The sequence below is a fragment of the Lontra canadensis genome, unplaced genomic scaffold (genome assembly GCF_010015895.1).
Source record: "Lontra canadensis isolate GAN:19392208 unplaced genomic scaffold, GSC_riverotter_1.0 scaffold32, whole genome shotgun sequence".
In the NCBI taxonomy this organism is placed as follows: Eukaryota; Metazoa; Chordata; class Mammalia; order Carnivora; family Mustelidae; genus Lontra; species Lontra canadensis.
Window position 1 is genome coordinate 5992867 of NW_022631026.1, and position 13207 is coordinate 6006073.

At 43.0% G+C, this 13207-nt stretch overlaps 2 protein-coding genes across 5 annotated transcripts in view; one reads left to right on the plus strand and one right to left on the minus strand.

Moving 5' to 3' along the window:
* Positions 1 to 13207, minus strand: part of MBOAT2 (membrane bound O-acyltransferase domain containing 2) — a 119651-nt gene that overhangs the window by 76067 nt on the left and 30377 nt on the right. The window lies entirely within an intron of this gene.
* Positions 8017 to 8904, plus strand: LOC116873149 (transcription factor BTF3). Its single transcript, XM_032866806.1, has one exon. It carries the CDS (start codon positions 8144 to 8146, stop codon positions 8630 to 8632), a length of 489 nt encoding a protein of 162 aa, XP_032722697.1. The 5' UTR covers positions 8017 to 8143; the 3' UTR covers positions 8633 to 8904.

The following is a 13207-nucleotide window of genomic DNA, read 5'->3' on the forward strand; positions in this document are numbered from 1 at the left end:
TGTGTTGCTTTGATTGCTTAAACCTTTTTAAGATTTTATTTATTGGGGCGCCTGGGTGGCTCAGTGGATTAGGCCTCTGCCTTCGGCTCAGGTCATGATCTCAGGGTCCTGGGATCGAGCCCCGCATCAGGCTCTCTTCTCAGCAGGGAGCCTGCTTCCCCCCCCCACCTGCTGCTCTGCTTACTTGTGATCGCTCTGTCAAATAAATAAATAAAATCTTTAAAAAAAAAAAGATTTTATTTATTTATTGGAGAGAGAGCAGAGAGAGAGAGAGAGAGAGAGAGAGCGTGCACAAACAGAGGGAGATGGAGAAGGAGAGAAAGAGACTCCCTGCTTAGAGAGAGAGAGAGAGAGAGAGCGTGCGCAAACAGAGGGAGATGGAGAAGGAGAGAAAGAGACTCCCTGCTTAGCGTGGAGCCCCATGCAGGACCTGATCCCAGGACCCTGAGATCATGACCTGAACCAAAGACAGACACTGAAGCAACTGAGCCACCCAGGTGCCCCCTGAATGTTTTGAATGTTATAAAACGGTAAAAGACTCAAAGGATCTGCATCTCTCTCCCACTTCAGATTACACTACCAACATTCTAGTTCCACTGCCCCACGTTCTTGATGATAGTTGCTACTGTCAGACTTGTAATTTCTGCCAAGCTAACGGATGTAAAACATATATCTCTTTTTTCCTGGTGGCTTTCCACTGATTACTAGTAATCAGTAAAAATGAAATAGCATTTTTCATGTTTACTGGATAGTCAGTATCCTCTCTATATCCTTTGTTCATGTCTCTGTTGGGTTGTATTCTCAGTGACTTTTTTAAAAAGACTTGTTTATATATTTGAAACTGATCTTTACAAATAACTTCTCTCAGCCTACGGCTTGCCTTTTATCTTTGTTTATGGTGTTGTATTCAATAGAAATTTTCTTTATGACTTGTGTGCCCTTCGGTTTTGTTTTTTGTTTTGGATACAGCTGACATAGAACGTTAAAACACTAGTTTCAGGGGTACGACACTGATTCCATGAGCTTGAAGATTATGCTATGCTCACAAGTGTCGCTGCCATCTGTCCCCATCGGTGCTGTTACAATTTCACTATTGTATTCCTGACGCTGTGCCTTTTATTCCTGTGACTTATTCACTCCACTGCTCAAAGCCTGGAGCTCCCACTCCCCTTTGCCTGCTGTACCCCTCCTCTCCCCCATCTCTAGCCTCTGTTTTCTGCACTGCACATACAACTGTATTTATTTCATGAATACACAGACACATAACCATCTATTTTGGGAGTTAGTTTAAAAAAAAACAACAGAGGAAAAAGCTCAAATGTGATCATATCACTGAATGAGATCAAACCCAGATTTCCAAATTTTCTACTTAAGGCATTAAAACATTTATCTGTGTCTGCTTTGTACTTAAACAGAGTATCTTCATGCTCAGAGCACTAACATTTTCTTATTTTGTATAATAAATGTGACCATGCTTAACACAGCCTAAGTTATCCTCACAATACTCATGTGATGTAAGCGTCATCTCTACTTTAAAGGGCACAGCAAGCATGGAAGATCTGGGATCCAGACCTTGTGACTCTGTCTTCGGCTTTTTCTTTTAGTTCCAAAGTTGAACCTGATCTTAACATTCTCTCATTTTTATCAAGGGTGTCTACACTTTAACCAATGTGTAGCTAAGAAAATGTTAGGCTTCATAAACAATAAATCTTGGAACACTAAAAAAATGGAAAAAAATGAAAAAAAAAAAAGAAAATGTTATGCTTCAAATTTCCTCCCTCTCCTGGAACACGAGGAAGGGATCTGGGAGGTGTTCAAAATGCATATCAATTTATACACTCGTCACTGTGCAATCTTCTCAACAGATCTGTGCTGTCAGATGGGAGATCACCAGCTACATGTGACTATGAGCACTTTCGTGTGGCTACTCAAAATCGAGATATCAAATTCACACCAGACTTCAATCATATAGCACGAAAAAGAATGTAAAATCACCTCATTAATAATTTTTATACTGTTTACGTATTGAAATATTTTGAACATACTAAGTTATATAAAATATTTTATGTCTTAATTTCACCTGTTCCTATTTACTTTTTTAAAATGTGCCTACTAGAAAACTTGAAGTTATACATATGGTTAATACTTGTGGATCCCACTGCATTTTTACTGGACAGCCACTGGTGAATCTGACAGATGCTTTGCGAACTTAAACTCCAGCACAGTTACCACAGGGCGTCACATCAGTTTCCGGCGCACTGTACAGTGAGACAACAAGTCTACTCTCTGCTCAGCACTCATCCCGACAAGTGCGCTGCGAATCCCAGCAGCTGTCTCACCCACGCCCTCCCACCCCCTTCTAGTGCCTCTCAGTTTGCTCTCTGTAGTCAAGGGGCTGTTTTTTGGCACGTCTTCTTGGTTCACTTGTTTTGTTTCTTCAATTCCACATAGGAGTGAAACCATATGGTATTTGTCTTTCTCTGACTGACTTATTTCCCTCAGGATTATACCCTCTAGCTCCACCCATGTTGTTGCAAATGGCAAGATTTCATTCCTCCTTATGGTTGAGTAACATCCCATTGAATATCTACACCACATCTTCTTTATCCTTTCGTCAGTCGATGGACACTTGGGCTGCTTCCATAGGTTTGACTTCTGTAAATAATGCTGCAATAAACAGAGCAGAGCACGATCTTTTCGAATTCGTATTCTTGTGTCCTTTGGGTAAATATCCCGTGGTGTGATTATGGGATCATGGTATAGTTCTATTTTTAACTATTGAGGAACCTCCATACTGTTTTCCAGAGTGGCTGCACCAGCCCGCATTCCCACCAACAGTGGAGCAGGGTTCCCCTTTCTCCACATCCTTGCCAACGTTTGTGGTTTCTGATATGCTTTATATTAAAAACTTAAAACTGTTCCCCTCCAATGAAAAAATATGTACTTAAATTGCCACACATGCCCAACGACATTCTGTCAATTAACACTACATCGGAACTAAGCAACGATTGACTTTAGAGTTAATACAGAATTTAAAAAAAAAAAAACAACAACTTTAGAGTAAAAAGCTCTAAATCTTGAGGCAACTCAAGAGGATTATGATCCTCAACATATTAACAAAAGTGGCCCAAAATATCAATTGCTACCTCCAGATCAAGGGAATACAGAATCTGTTTTAATGTCACTTTCCTCTAGTATTAATGGCTTTTAGATAGCACATTTACATTCTCAGCCAGTGTCTCGCAAGGTAAACAGCCAGGCTTTGGGAGACCCCACACTTCTGGGGTAGGGAGTGAGGCATACAGGCTGTAGCCAAGGAAAAAAGGGGTCTCGAGGCCCCGCGGACAGAACCACCAGCATCATGGGCGCAGCGCTCCAGTCTACCCATGCAAGTCCAGCTGTGTAAGCGTCACCCAGACAGCTAGTTAGAAATGATTCTTGGGGAAAAGAAAGAAAGAAAGAAAGGAAAGAAAGAAAGAAAGAAAGAAAGAAAGGAAAGAAAGAAAGAAAGAAAGAAAGGATTCTTGGATACTTGCCCCAGAAGTTTTATTCCCCAAGCCTAAACCAGGACCTGATTTCTTTTTTTTTTTTTTTTTTTAAATTCCGCAGGCAAAACTTGTGTGTAGCTATGTTTGGGAAACATGTCCTCATCAACCAACCTCAAATCCAAGTAGATGTGATGGGCCCCAAAAGCAAGGCATAGAAACACTTTTTAAATCTTTAGGAAGTACTATAAATTAAACCCATAAAAAATACCCACCAGATTTGCCAAGACTTCCAGTCTGACAACTGCAAGCACGGACTACGGTGTGGACAATGGGCCCTCACACGACGCTGACACAACTGCTCTGGAAAACAAGTACATTCTCTTACAGGACTCCAAACATTTATACCCTGTGACTCAGCCACTTCACTACTGAGAGGTGTATTATGGGGACGAGAAGACTGTACAAGAATATTCAAAACAGTGTGGTTCACAATAGCCAAATGCTAGAAAAAACTCAACGCCCATTAACAGTAAAATGGCTGGGGCTTCTGGGTGGCTCAGTCAGCTGAGTGATTCTTGATTTTGGCTCAGGTCATGATCTCGGGGTCATGGGGTCCAGCCTTGAGTGGGCTCCGTGCTGGGGCTGAGCGTGGAGCCTGCTTGAGATTCTTTTCTCTCCTTTCCCCTCCGTTGCTCCTCCTCCCCCCAACTCTCTCTCTCTCAAAACAAACAAACAAACAAACAAACAAACAGTAAAATGGCTAAATTGTGGTATATTTATACAATAGGAAACTACACAGAACAATGAAAAGGAAAGAATTACAGATTTTTTTCACAACATATGGATTAAATTCAACACAGGATGCTGTACAAAAGAAACTACACATTTCTTGAATTCATTCAGAGGACTATAAACAACATAAAAACATATACGCATAAAAAGTTCCAAAAAACAAACAACAACCCACACTGGTTGGGGATGCCTCCATGAGTCCCAAAGCTATACAGACAAGCCGGGAATGATTATCCCGGATGCCACCAAAGTGATGACTGCGGAGGAAGGGATGGGTTACAATGAGGAACATCCGGGCGGTAATAGTCTATTTCTTCCCTCCCCTCCCCCGCCTCCTTCCCCTTCCCCTGAGCTGGTGGTTACAGAGATACTGACTGTTTAATTGTTAAACTTTATGTATTAGTTACGGTCACATTAGATGCTGTAATAAACAGACACACAAAAACATGTAATGACTCCAACAAAACAGGTTCATGTAATAGCCCGATGCAGATATTCCTGGTCGCTGGGCAGCCTCCCTGGGCGGCTGATTCAGGGGTCCCCGCCCCCTCTGTTCTGGGGTGCCATCACCCAGAACCTCATCATTCTTCATCCAGCCACGGGAAGGGAGACATGAGAGCAGGGGCAAGGCCCACTTGCTCCTAAAGAGCCCCAACCTGAAAATGCGCCACAGGTCGCTGCAGGCAGAGCTGCCACCAGAGCCCCAGCACCCCGCGAGCCCACAGGGGTCCCTATGCTTGGGCTGCAAGTCAGGACAGGGAGAACATAGACTCCAGCCCAAGAGCTCAGTGTCCGGGGCCACACTTCCACTCTGCTGCATACGCTGTCCTACGTGGGTGTCACAGTTCACGATTAGGAAGGCAATTGGGAAACCATTGCTCTATCTGTCCAAGTCATCATGGGCCCACCCCAAGGAAGAAATCCAAAATGTTCTATACACGCAATTAAATTAGGAAGGCAAGGCATGAAATTGATAGTATTAAACTGTTATGTGTCTATCTATACCTTATGTTTACTATGCATGTTGAAACCCACAAAAGTCTTAAAATTACAAGTGTCCTAAAAGACTGGCTAGCCCAGCCCCTCAGTCCACAGCGTGTTTTCCTCAGAAACTGCCTGGATATGGTCGGTCATCCATCTCCTGACTTCCAGAGAGGACGCTCACTACTTCACAAGCCAATTTGTTCCATTGTTGGAAACCACTAAATTTCCAAAAGTTCTTCCTGACAGAGACCTAAACTCTTCCTCTGAGAGTCCTCCTTGCATCTGCTGGCCTGTCCGCACCCAGGTCAAGTCAAGGGACCCTCTGTGGTCCCACAGCACCTACACACACTCCGTGGTTTGCCCCTGTGTGCACTCCTCCATGAGCATCTCCACACTCCTCAGGTGGGATACAGATTCTGGTACACGGTAAATAAACTTTTGTTTTTTTAAGGAACTGGCCTATTTTTGTGTCTTCTAAAAAGAGCCTAATTAGCTTTCCACAAGGATAACCCCTTTGAAGATGCACAAACTCCTTTCCACAGTAAGTCACAGAAACGTAACAAATGCTCTTTGGAGAACAGCATTCGGACTTTCTACCAACTTTGTCCAATTCATTTATACACTACTTAAATAAAGAAAACCAGGTATTTCTCTGCTTTTGATGTAACAATTTTAAAATCCTACAATACCAATATATAGCTTCCTTAAAGTCACAGTCTGATGCTTTGTTTAACTACATTTTAGAAGACAAAATACTGCTTGGGATTTTAACACTTGCTCTGACACCCTCCAGAAATGTTAAAAGTCATTAAAAAGAATTCCAAATAAAAAGTTCTAAGGAAATATAAGGGGGAAAAAAAGACCAAAGATACATAAAATTTAGCTTAGTTCAATATTTTCTTTGGAGAACAGGTTAAAAACAGAGTTCAACCCTCATTTCAAATGCATCAATTCGGAGGGAGTGGGGAAATAGAAAGTTCTATGCACTCTCAACACTAGTGGGTTTTTTTTTGTTTTTTTTTTTTTTAAAGATTTTATTTATTTATTTGAGAGCGAGACAGTGAGAGAGAGCATGAGCGAGGAGAAGGTCAGAGGGAGAAGCAGACTCCCCATGGAGCTGGGAGCCCGATGTGGGACTCGATCCCGGGACTCCGGGATCATGACCTGAGCCAAAGGCAGTCGTCCAACCAACTGAGCCACCCAGGCGTCCCAACACTAGTGGTTTTTAAATGTTCAAATTAAAGTCAAGAATTATACAGTACCCCAGCAGTACTAACATACACATCTCAAAACAAACTTTATTAGACTCCTGTTTTCTTTATGAAACTTAGCTAATAATCCCATTAGTTCTAAGTATTAATACCATTCCTGCTCACAAATTATTGTTCTCAGGCTGAAACACTGTCACATAAACCAAGTTTTCCAAATTGTTAACTGAAATAGTCTATCAGAAAATGTAAACACAAAACTTGATGGCTTTTGGTGCAGCAAAAAAACACAAGGTCCACTGTCACTGAACAGAATGCATCATGACACAAACAAATTAAGAGGAGGGAACAGTTCAATATAGACTAAGAAGCAAAGCATCACACTAACTTAAAATACCTAAAATTGTTTTAATGATTGGGGGATCATGGATAATAAAAATAACTGGCCAACAAGAGCTTCTGCTTGAGGTTTAAATCTCCCTCTGCAGCCGTCACTGTAATTCCCATGCATAGTATAGTCGGTTCTAATTCTTCGGGTGCTCTGAAGAGCTAAGCAGAGCCTCAGAACCAAAACAGAAGAAGGGTAGGGAGATGATAAGGCCAAACAGAATGAAGTAGCATAACAGGTTTCGGAGTCCAGCTGCTGCTAACTTGTTCAATATCTCTTAACTTCAGCTTCGAAACCAACATCTTCAAACAGACGAAAAACCAGCTAGAAGAGCTAATGGAAAGAAAAAACGCAGATCCAACAGCAATCAGAAATATTAAGTAACTAAAAATAATCTTAAGAAGAAACAGACAATATCTACATGAAACAAATTTTAAAATGCTCTGGACAGGAAGACATCCAAACACTACTTGCCTAGAAAGGGCGGCCATTCTTGGGTAGGAAGACTCCAGTGTCAACAAAACTTTACTGCTCCCATCAATCACTACATTTAAGTCCAGCACCGTAAAACATCAAGAGACTTCTTAGAAAAGAAAAAGTTGATCTTAAAATATAGAAATATGAATCAGTGAAAAGGCCAGGAAATTTGCAATGAGAGGAGACTTCCCCTATCAGAGAGTGAAGCAGATTTGAAAACTACAATGAGGCTGGATGAAGAGAGAGACGAATAAAACAGACCCGGAAGTCCAGAGAGATTCAAACACATCACGGGCATAGAGAATGTAATAAAGGCAACATTTCATAATGTTCTGGGCCAAAACCAATAAAAAAAATTAGAAGCAACCCCATTACATAAATATAAAAAAATTCCCTAGTTGCCAAACACTATAAGCAAAGTAAAAACATAAACCTGAAAGGAATACTTAGAAATCACACCATAAATTGGGGCGCCTGGGTGGCTCAGTGGGTTAAAGCCTCTGCCTTCGGCTCAGGTCATGATCCCAGGGTCCTGGGATCGAGCCCCACATCGGGCTCTCTGCTTGGCAGTCAGCCTGCTTCCCTTCCTCTCTCTCTGCCTGCCTCTCTGTCAACTTGTGATCTCTGTCTGTCAAATAAATAACAAATAAAATCTTTAAAAAAGAGCAGCGTTGCATCACTTCCGGCCTCCCTCTAGCTGCCATCTTGCGTCCCCGCGTGTGTGCACCTAATCTCAGCTGGTCCGCCCGAGACCCCCTGAGCGCCAACCCTAGTCCCCCGCGCGGTCCCATTTCCGCTCCAACAAGATGAAAGAAACTATCATGAACCAGGAGAAACTCGCCAAACTGCAAGCACAAGTGCGCATTGGTGGGAAAGGAACTGCTCGCCGAAAGAAGAAGGTGGTTCATAGAACAGCTACAGCAGATGACAAAAAACTTCAGTTCTCCTTAAAGAAGTTAGGGGTAAATAATATCTCTGGTATTGAAGAAGTGAATATGTTCACAAACCAAGGAACAGTGATCCACTTTAACAACCCCAAAGTTCAGGCATCGCTGGCAGCGAACACTTTCACCATTACAGGCCATGCTGAGACAAAGCAGCTGACAGAAATGCTACCCAGTATCTTAAACCAACTTGGTGCAGACAGTCTGACTAGTTTAAGAAGACTGGCTGAAGCTCTGCCCAAACAATCTGTGGATGGAAAAGCACCACTTGCTACCGGAGAGGATGATGATGATGAAGTTCCAGATCTTGTGGAGAATTTTGATGAAGCTTCCAAGAATGAAGCAAACTGAATTGGGTCAACTTCTGGAGAAGATAAAACTTGAAGAAGTTACTGGGAGCTGCTATTTTATATTATGACTGCTTTTTAAAATTTTGTTCATGGATCTGATAAAATCTAGATCTCTAATATTTTTAAGCCCAAGCCCCTTGGACACTGCAGCTCTTTTCAGTTTTTGCTTATACACAATTCATTCTTTGCAGCTAATTAAGCTGAAGAAGCCTGGGAATAAAGTTTGAAACAAGATTAATAAAGTTCTTTGCCTAGGAAAAAAAAAAAAAAAAATCTTTAAAAAAAAAGAAATTACACCATAAAAACCTACTTTCCTCAATATATATAAAGCTCCTACAAATCAATAATTAAAAAAGCAACAGGGGTGCCTGGCTGCCTCAGTGAGTGGAGCCTGCATCTCTTGATCTTGGAGTTGTAAGTTCAAGTCCCACATTAGGTGTAGAAATTACTTAGAAATAAAATCTCTAGAAAAAAAAGGTGATAAAATAATAGAAAAATGGGCAGATATGTACATGGCCAGTTATCATTCACATGAAAAAGAAATGCCCAAACTTTATAATAAGAGAAATGGAAATTAAAATCAGAATAAAGTAACATTTCACTTATCTAACTGAGTAAAATAAACTTCAAAAGCACTCTGTATTGTCAAGTGCATAAGGAAACAGGGACTTGGAAACACGGTTGGTGGTAATGTATCCTAACAAAATGCTGATGGAGAACAATTTGGCACGGTGGGGGAGGATGCATTTAATATTATGTATGCGCACTGCAGATTCTATAACGGGAAAATTGGAAAAGACAGAGACTGAAGTATGGTACATTAAGTCAATGAAATGCTAAACAGCCATCAAAAAGAATGAGGCAACCCCGTAAGTACCAAGATGAAATGATCTAGATTTCCTAGAACAGAAGACCTTTCTCCTTGTCAAGAAAACACTGATTTGGTTCAGTTACCAGGCAGCCGCTTGCCTCAAGAAAAGCTAGACCCTTCCCTAGTGCCAGGGGATGAACAGTGACCAGTCTCAGAAGTCACTGCCAACAGCTAATTCAGGACACGGACGTGTGCTGCAACTCTGGTTCACGAGAAATGAAGCCGGAGACTGTCAGCAGTCTTCGTCACACGTGAAAATGGACACAACAAAGATATGTGGGTTTTGCCCACGGACTTAGCAAGTTACGTGAGACCCACGGACTGGGAAAGGTGCCTGGGATTTAGATGAGGCACTGCCTAAGAGAAATAAATAGGGAAGCAGAAGAAAAAGAACAAAGAAGCAGGCCTTGAAGACCTCAGTAAGCTCCTGGACCCATGCTATCTCTGGGTCTCCACAAGGTCACCGACATGCCCGTGGGGATATCGTTGGAAGGATACCCCAGGAACTGGTAACAGTGGTTGCCCTTCAGGGCAGAGGATGGGGTAAAGAGAGACTTTCCATCATATATCCCATCTACTTTTTTATTTTGCACCACAGTCATTTACTATCTACCCCCAAATAATTATTTTTTTTTAAATGACACATGCTTGTGGAGTGCCTGGGTGGCACGGTGGGCTGAGCGTCTGATTCTTGGTTATAGCTCAGTTCACGATCTCAGGGTCGTGAGATCGAGCCCCACGTCCAGCTCCGTGCTCAGCACAGAGTCTGCTGGAGACTCTCTCTCCCTCTCTTGCTCACGCACACGCTCTCGCTCTCTCTCTCTCTCTCTCAAATAAATAAATCTTTTCTTAAAGTGATTCATGCTTGTTTTCAAATTTCCAAACAAAAAAATTGGGCACCAAGATTTAGGATCACAATGATCTCATCTCCCTACACTGCCTCTGCGTTGCTAGTTTCATCCCACTAAATGTCCCGTGGCGGCAGCCAGGTCCTAAAGGATGTGAGCATCTCGAACCTGATTAGGTCCCTGGCATCGGTGAGCTCTCTCAACAAGCATCGAGTAAACTGAACTCCACTACTGTCAGAGCCAACTTTGGTAACACAAAACTCTTAACTCGAGAACGACCACCTGCCATAATTAGGAAAAATAAATCCAAACCAAAACACTGGGAAACTCGTTTTTTATAAACCATCATAAAAATCTACAGATTACCCAGTAAGAATAGCATTCCTCACAAAATTCAGATTGGACACATAAACTGAATTCTTCACTGTATCCTCTTCTAACTCCTCTTTCCCCCAAACCTGCCCCTTCCCTCTCAGGGCCTCAACTCAGTTAATGGGGTCGCCTCCACCCAGCCCCTCAACTAGACACTACGGAACATGTACTCATATTTGGGGGGCTTCCAAAACACTTTTTAAATCACTCCTATATAGCACTGGTCACTTACGGGCCTATTAGTCTGACTTTCCTTTAAGACCGTGAGCTTCTCAAGGCTCGAGGACAAATTCTGTCTGTCCATGCACTCCCACTCATCCCCGAATGGAGTGTCTAGCCCCACGTGTGCTTCTAATTTACAGAAAGAAAAAGGAGGGGGAGAAGTTATGCCTCCGAGTTTGCTTAAAACGAAGGAGAGCAGACTACTAAGAACAGAACAGCTCATGTTAACTTCCATCTTTGTGAGAGGCTTAACCCTCTTTGTATTAATTGCTACAATTAGAAACTTCACAACCAGAAATTTAAAAATAAATACGGAAGCATAAAGATGAATCCTAGCCACCATTCGACAAACACCTACTGTTTAGTTACAACGAACACAGATGTGATCCTGCGCTCACAGAACCCACCAGCAGCAGGAAGACACGCAAATGGACAAGAAGATGGCGGCTGAGTGGGAGGCAGGCGGACGGCTGGCGCGTAAGAGCGCAAAGTGGAGGGACTCACGCGGGATGTGCCTCGCGACTGTATCCTCGCTCCTGGATTGTGTGGCCGGTGCCTCCATGATATGGCAACTCCCACGTCAACAACACACGTTGGGAGGGGCCAGCAAAGAACCCTCCTCTCCCAGGACACGCACACCCCTAGACACGGTATTCTGTCCTCTTCCCTCCCAGACGCTGGCGCGGGGAGCTGCGAGGCAGGAGCCAGACCTCCCGTAACCTCCCACCCCGCGGTGAATGCCACATCATTAAGAACAGCCAGACTCCCAGGGGCTTATCAAGTGACAGATCCTGAAGCGTATTCCCGGATCATCCACAGAAACCAAACGCAGGAAGCTCTTCCAGATGCGCAGGAGCAGGAAGCCGGTGATTTCATCAAGACCTCAACGGAGGTTAGAAGCACCTACCTTCTACCTTCCAGATTAACTGGAGCTTATCTCCCTTCGTTTCACTCTCAACTGTCTATGTAAAACTCCGAGGAACTAGTTAAGAGGAATTTATTGATACTTGCCTATGAAATTAAAACCGTATCCACAGCTGCCAAACTACAAAGCTCAAGTAAAGGCAATCTGTCGAAGCAAATTTAATCCAGATAAAAATAAATAAACTCAACACACGCACGCACGCGCACACACACACACACACACATCCCAAAATAACACATGAGCACAGACACAAAGAAAGGGCTAGTCTGCCTAACATCCCCAGCACTTGTCAAACTTACTCTGACATTTGACTAGCAAGCTGCTCATCCGTGAGCTGGATAAAGGGGGATAAACGGAAGAACAAGGAACTACCGTCCTTTTTATTAAGAGGGTCTGGTGCACGTGTGTGTGCGCATGTGTGAACACCTCAGTATCCGTCTCTTCCGTGGTCACGAGTAATACCAGCAAATCCCAAGACACGCAGAAAGAAAACATGAGTCTGAACGGACAGTGACGGCATAAACGATCCCAGCATATCCACACGACAGGTATCACTGAGCAATAAAATGGAATGAACTATTGAGACACACCCAACAGCATGGATAAATCTCAAAATAACTATATTGAGTGAGAAAAGTGAAAAAAAGAAGAAGGACCACGGTACAATTCTATTTATACACGTTTCTGAAAATGCAAATGATTGTCTGATGACTGAGAGCAGATCAGTGGTCGCGTGGGGATGCGGGACGGGGAGAAGCAAGAGGCAGGTGTTACTCAGGGGCACAAGGAAGCCTCAGGGGTGACGGAAACGTGCATGATCCCGATTGTGGTGACATGTGACGGATGGATACATACATCAAAACATCCAACCTTACATTTTAAACATGTGTAGTTTATTATGTATCCATTACACCTCAAAACAACCCTTTAAGGGGTGCCCAAGGTGCAGTTGGTTGAGGGTCCAGCCCTTGATTTTGGCTCAGGTCATGATCTCAGGGTCCTGGGATTGAGCCCCGTGTCCGGCTCTGCGCTCAGCACCGAGTCGGCTGGAGATTTTCTCTCCCTCTCCCCTGCCCCTCCCCCAGTGCACACGCCTTCTCTCTCTCTCTCTCTCTCTCTCAAGTAAACAGATAAAATCTTTAAAAAAACAGAAGTTGTTTAAAATGTTTTAAATAACAATCAATTCACATCGACCACTGTGGGGGTTTCCATGAGAACGTCACAGCAGGAGTGAGATCACCCTGACTTTTAGAAGCATATGTCATTTCAGTCACATACTGCACTTGTGGACAAGCGACAGACAGCAGTTTCGGAATAAATATAGATGGGAAACACCTA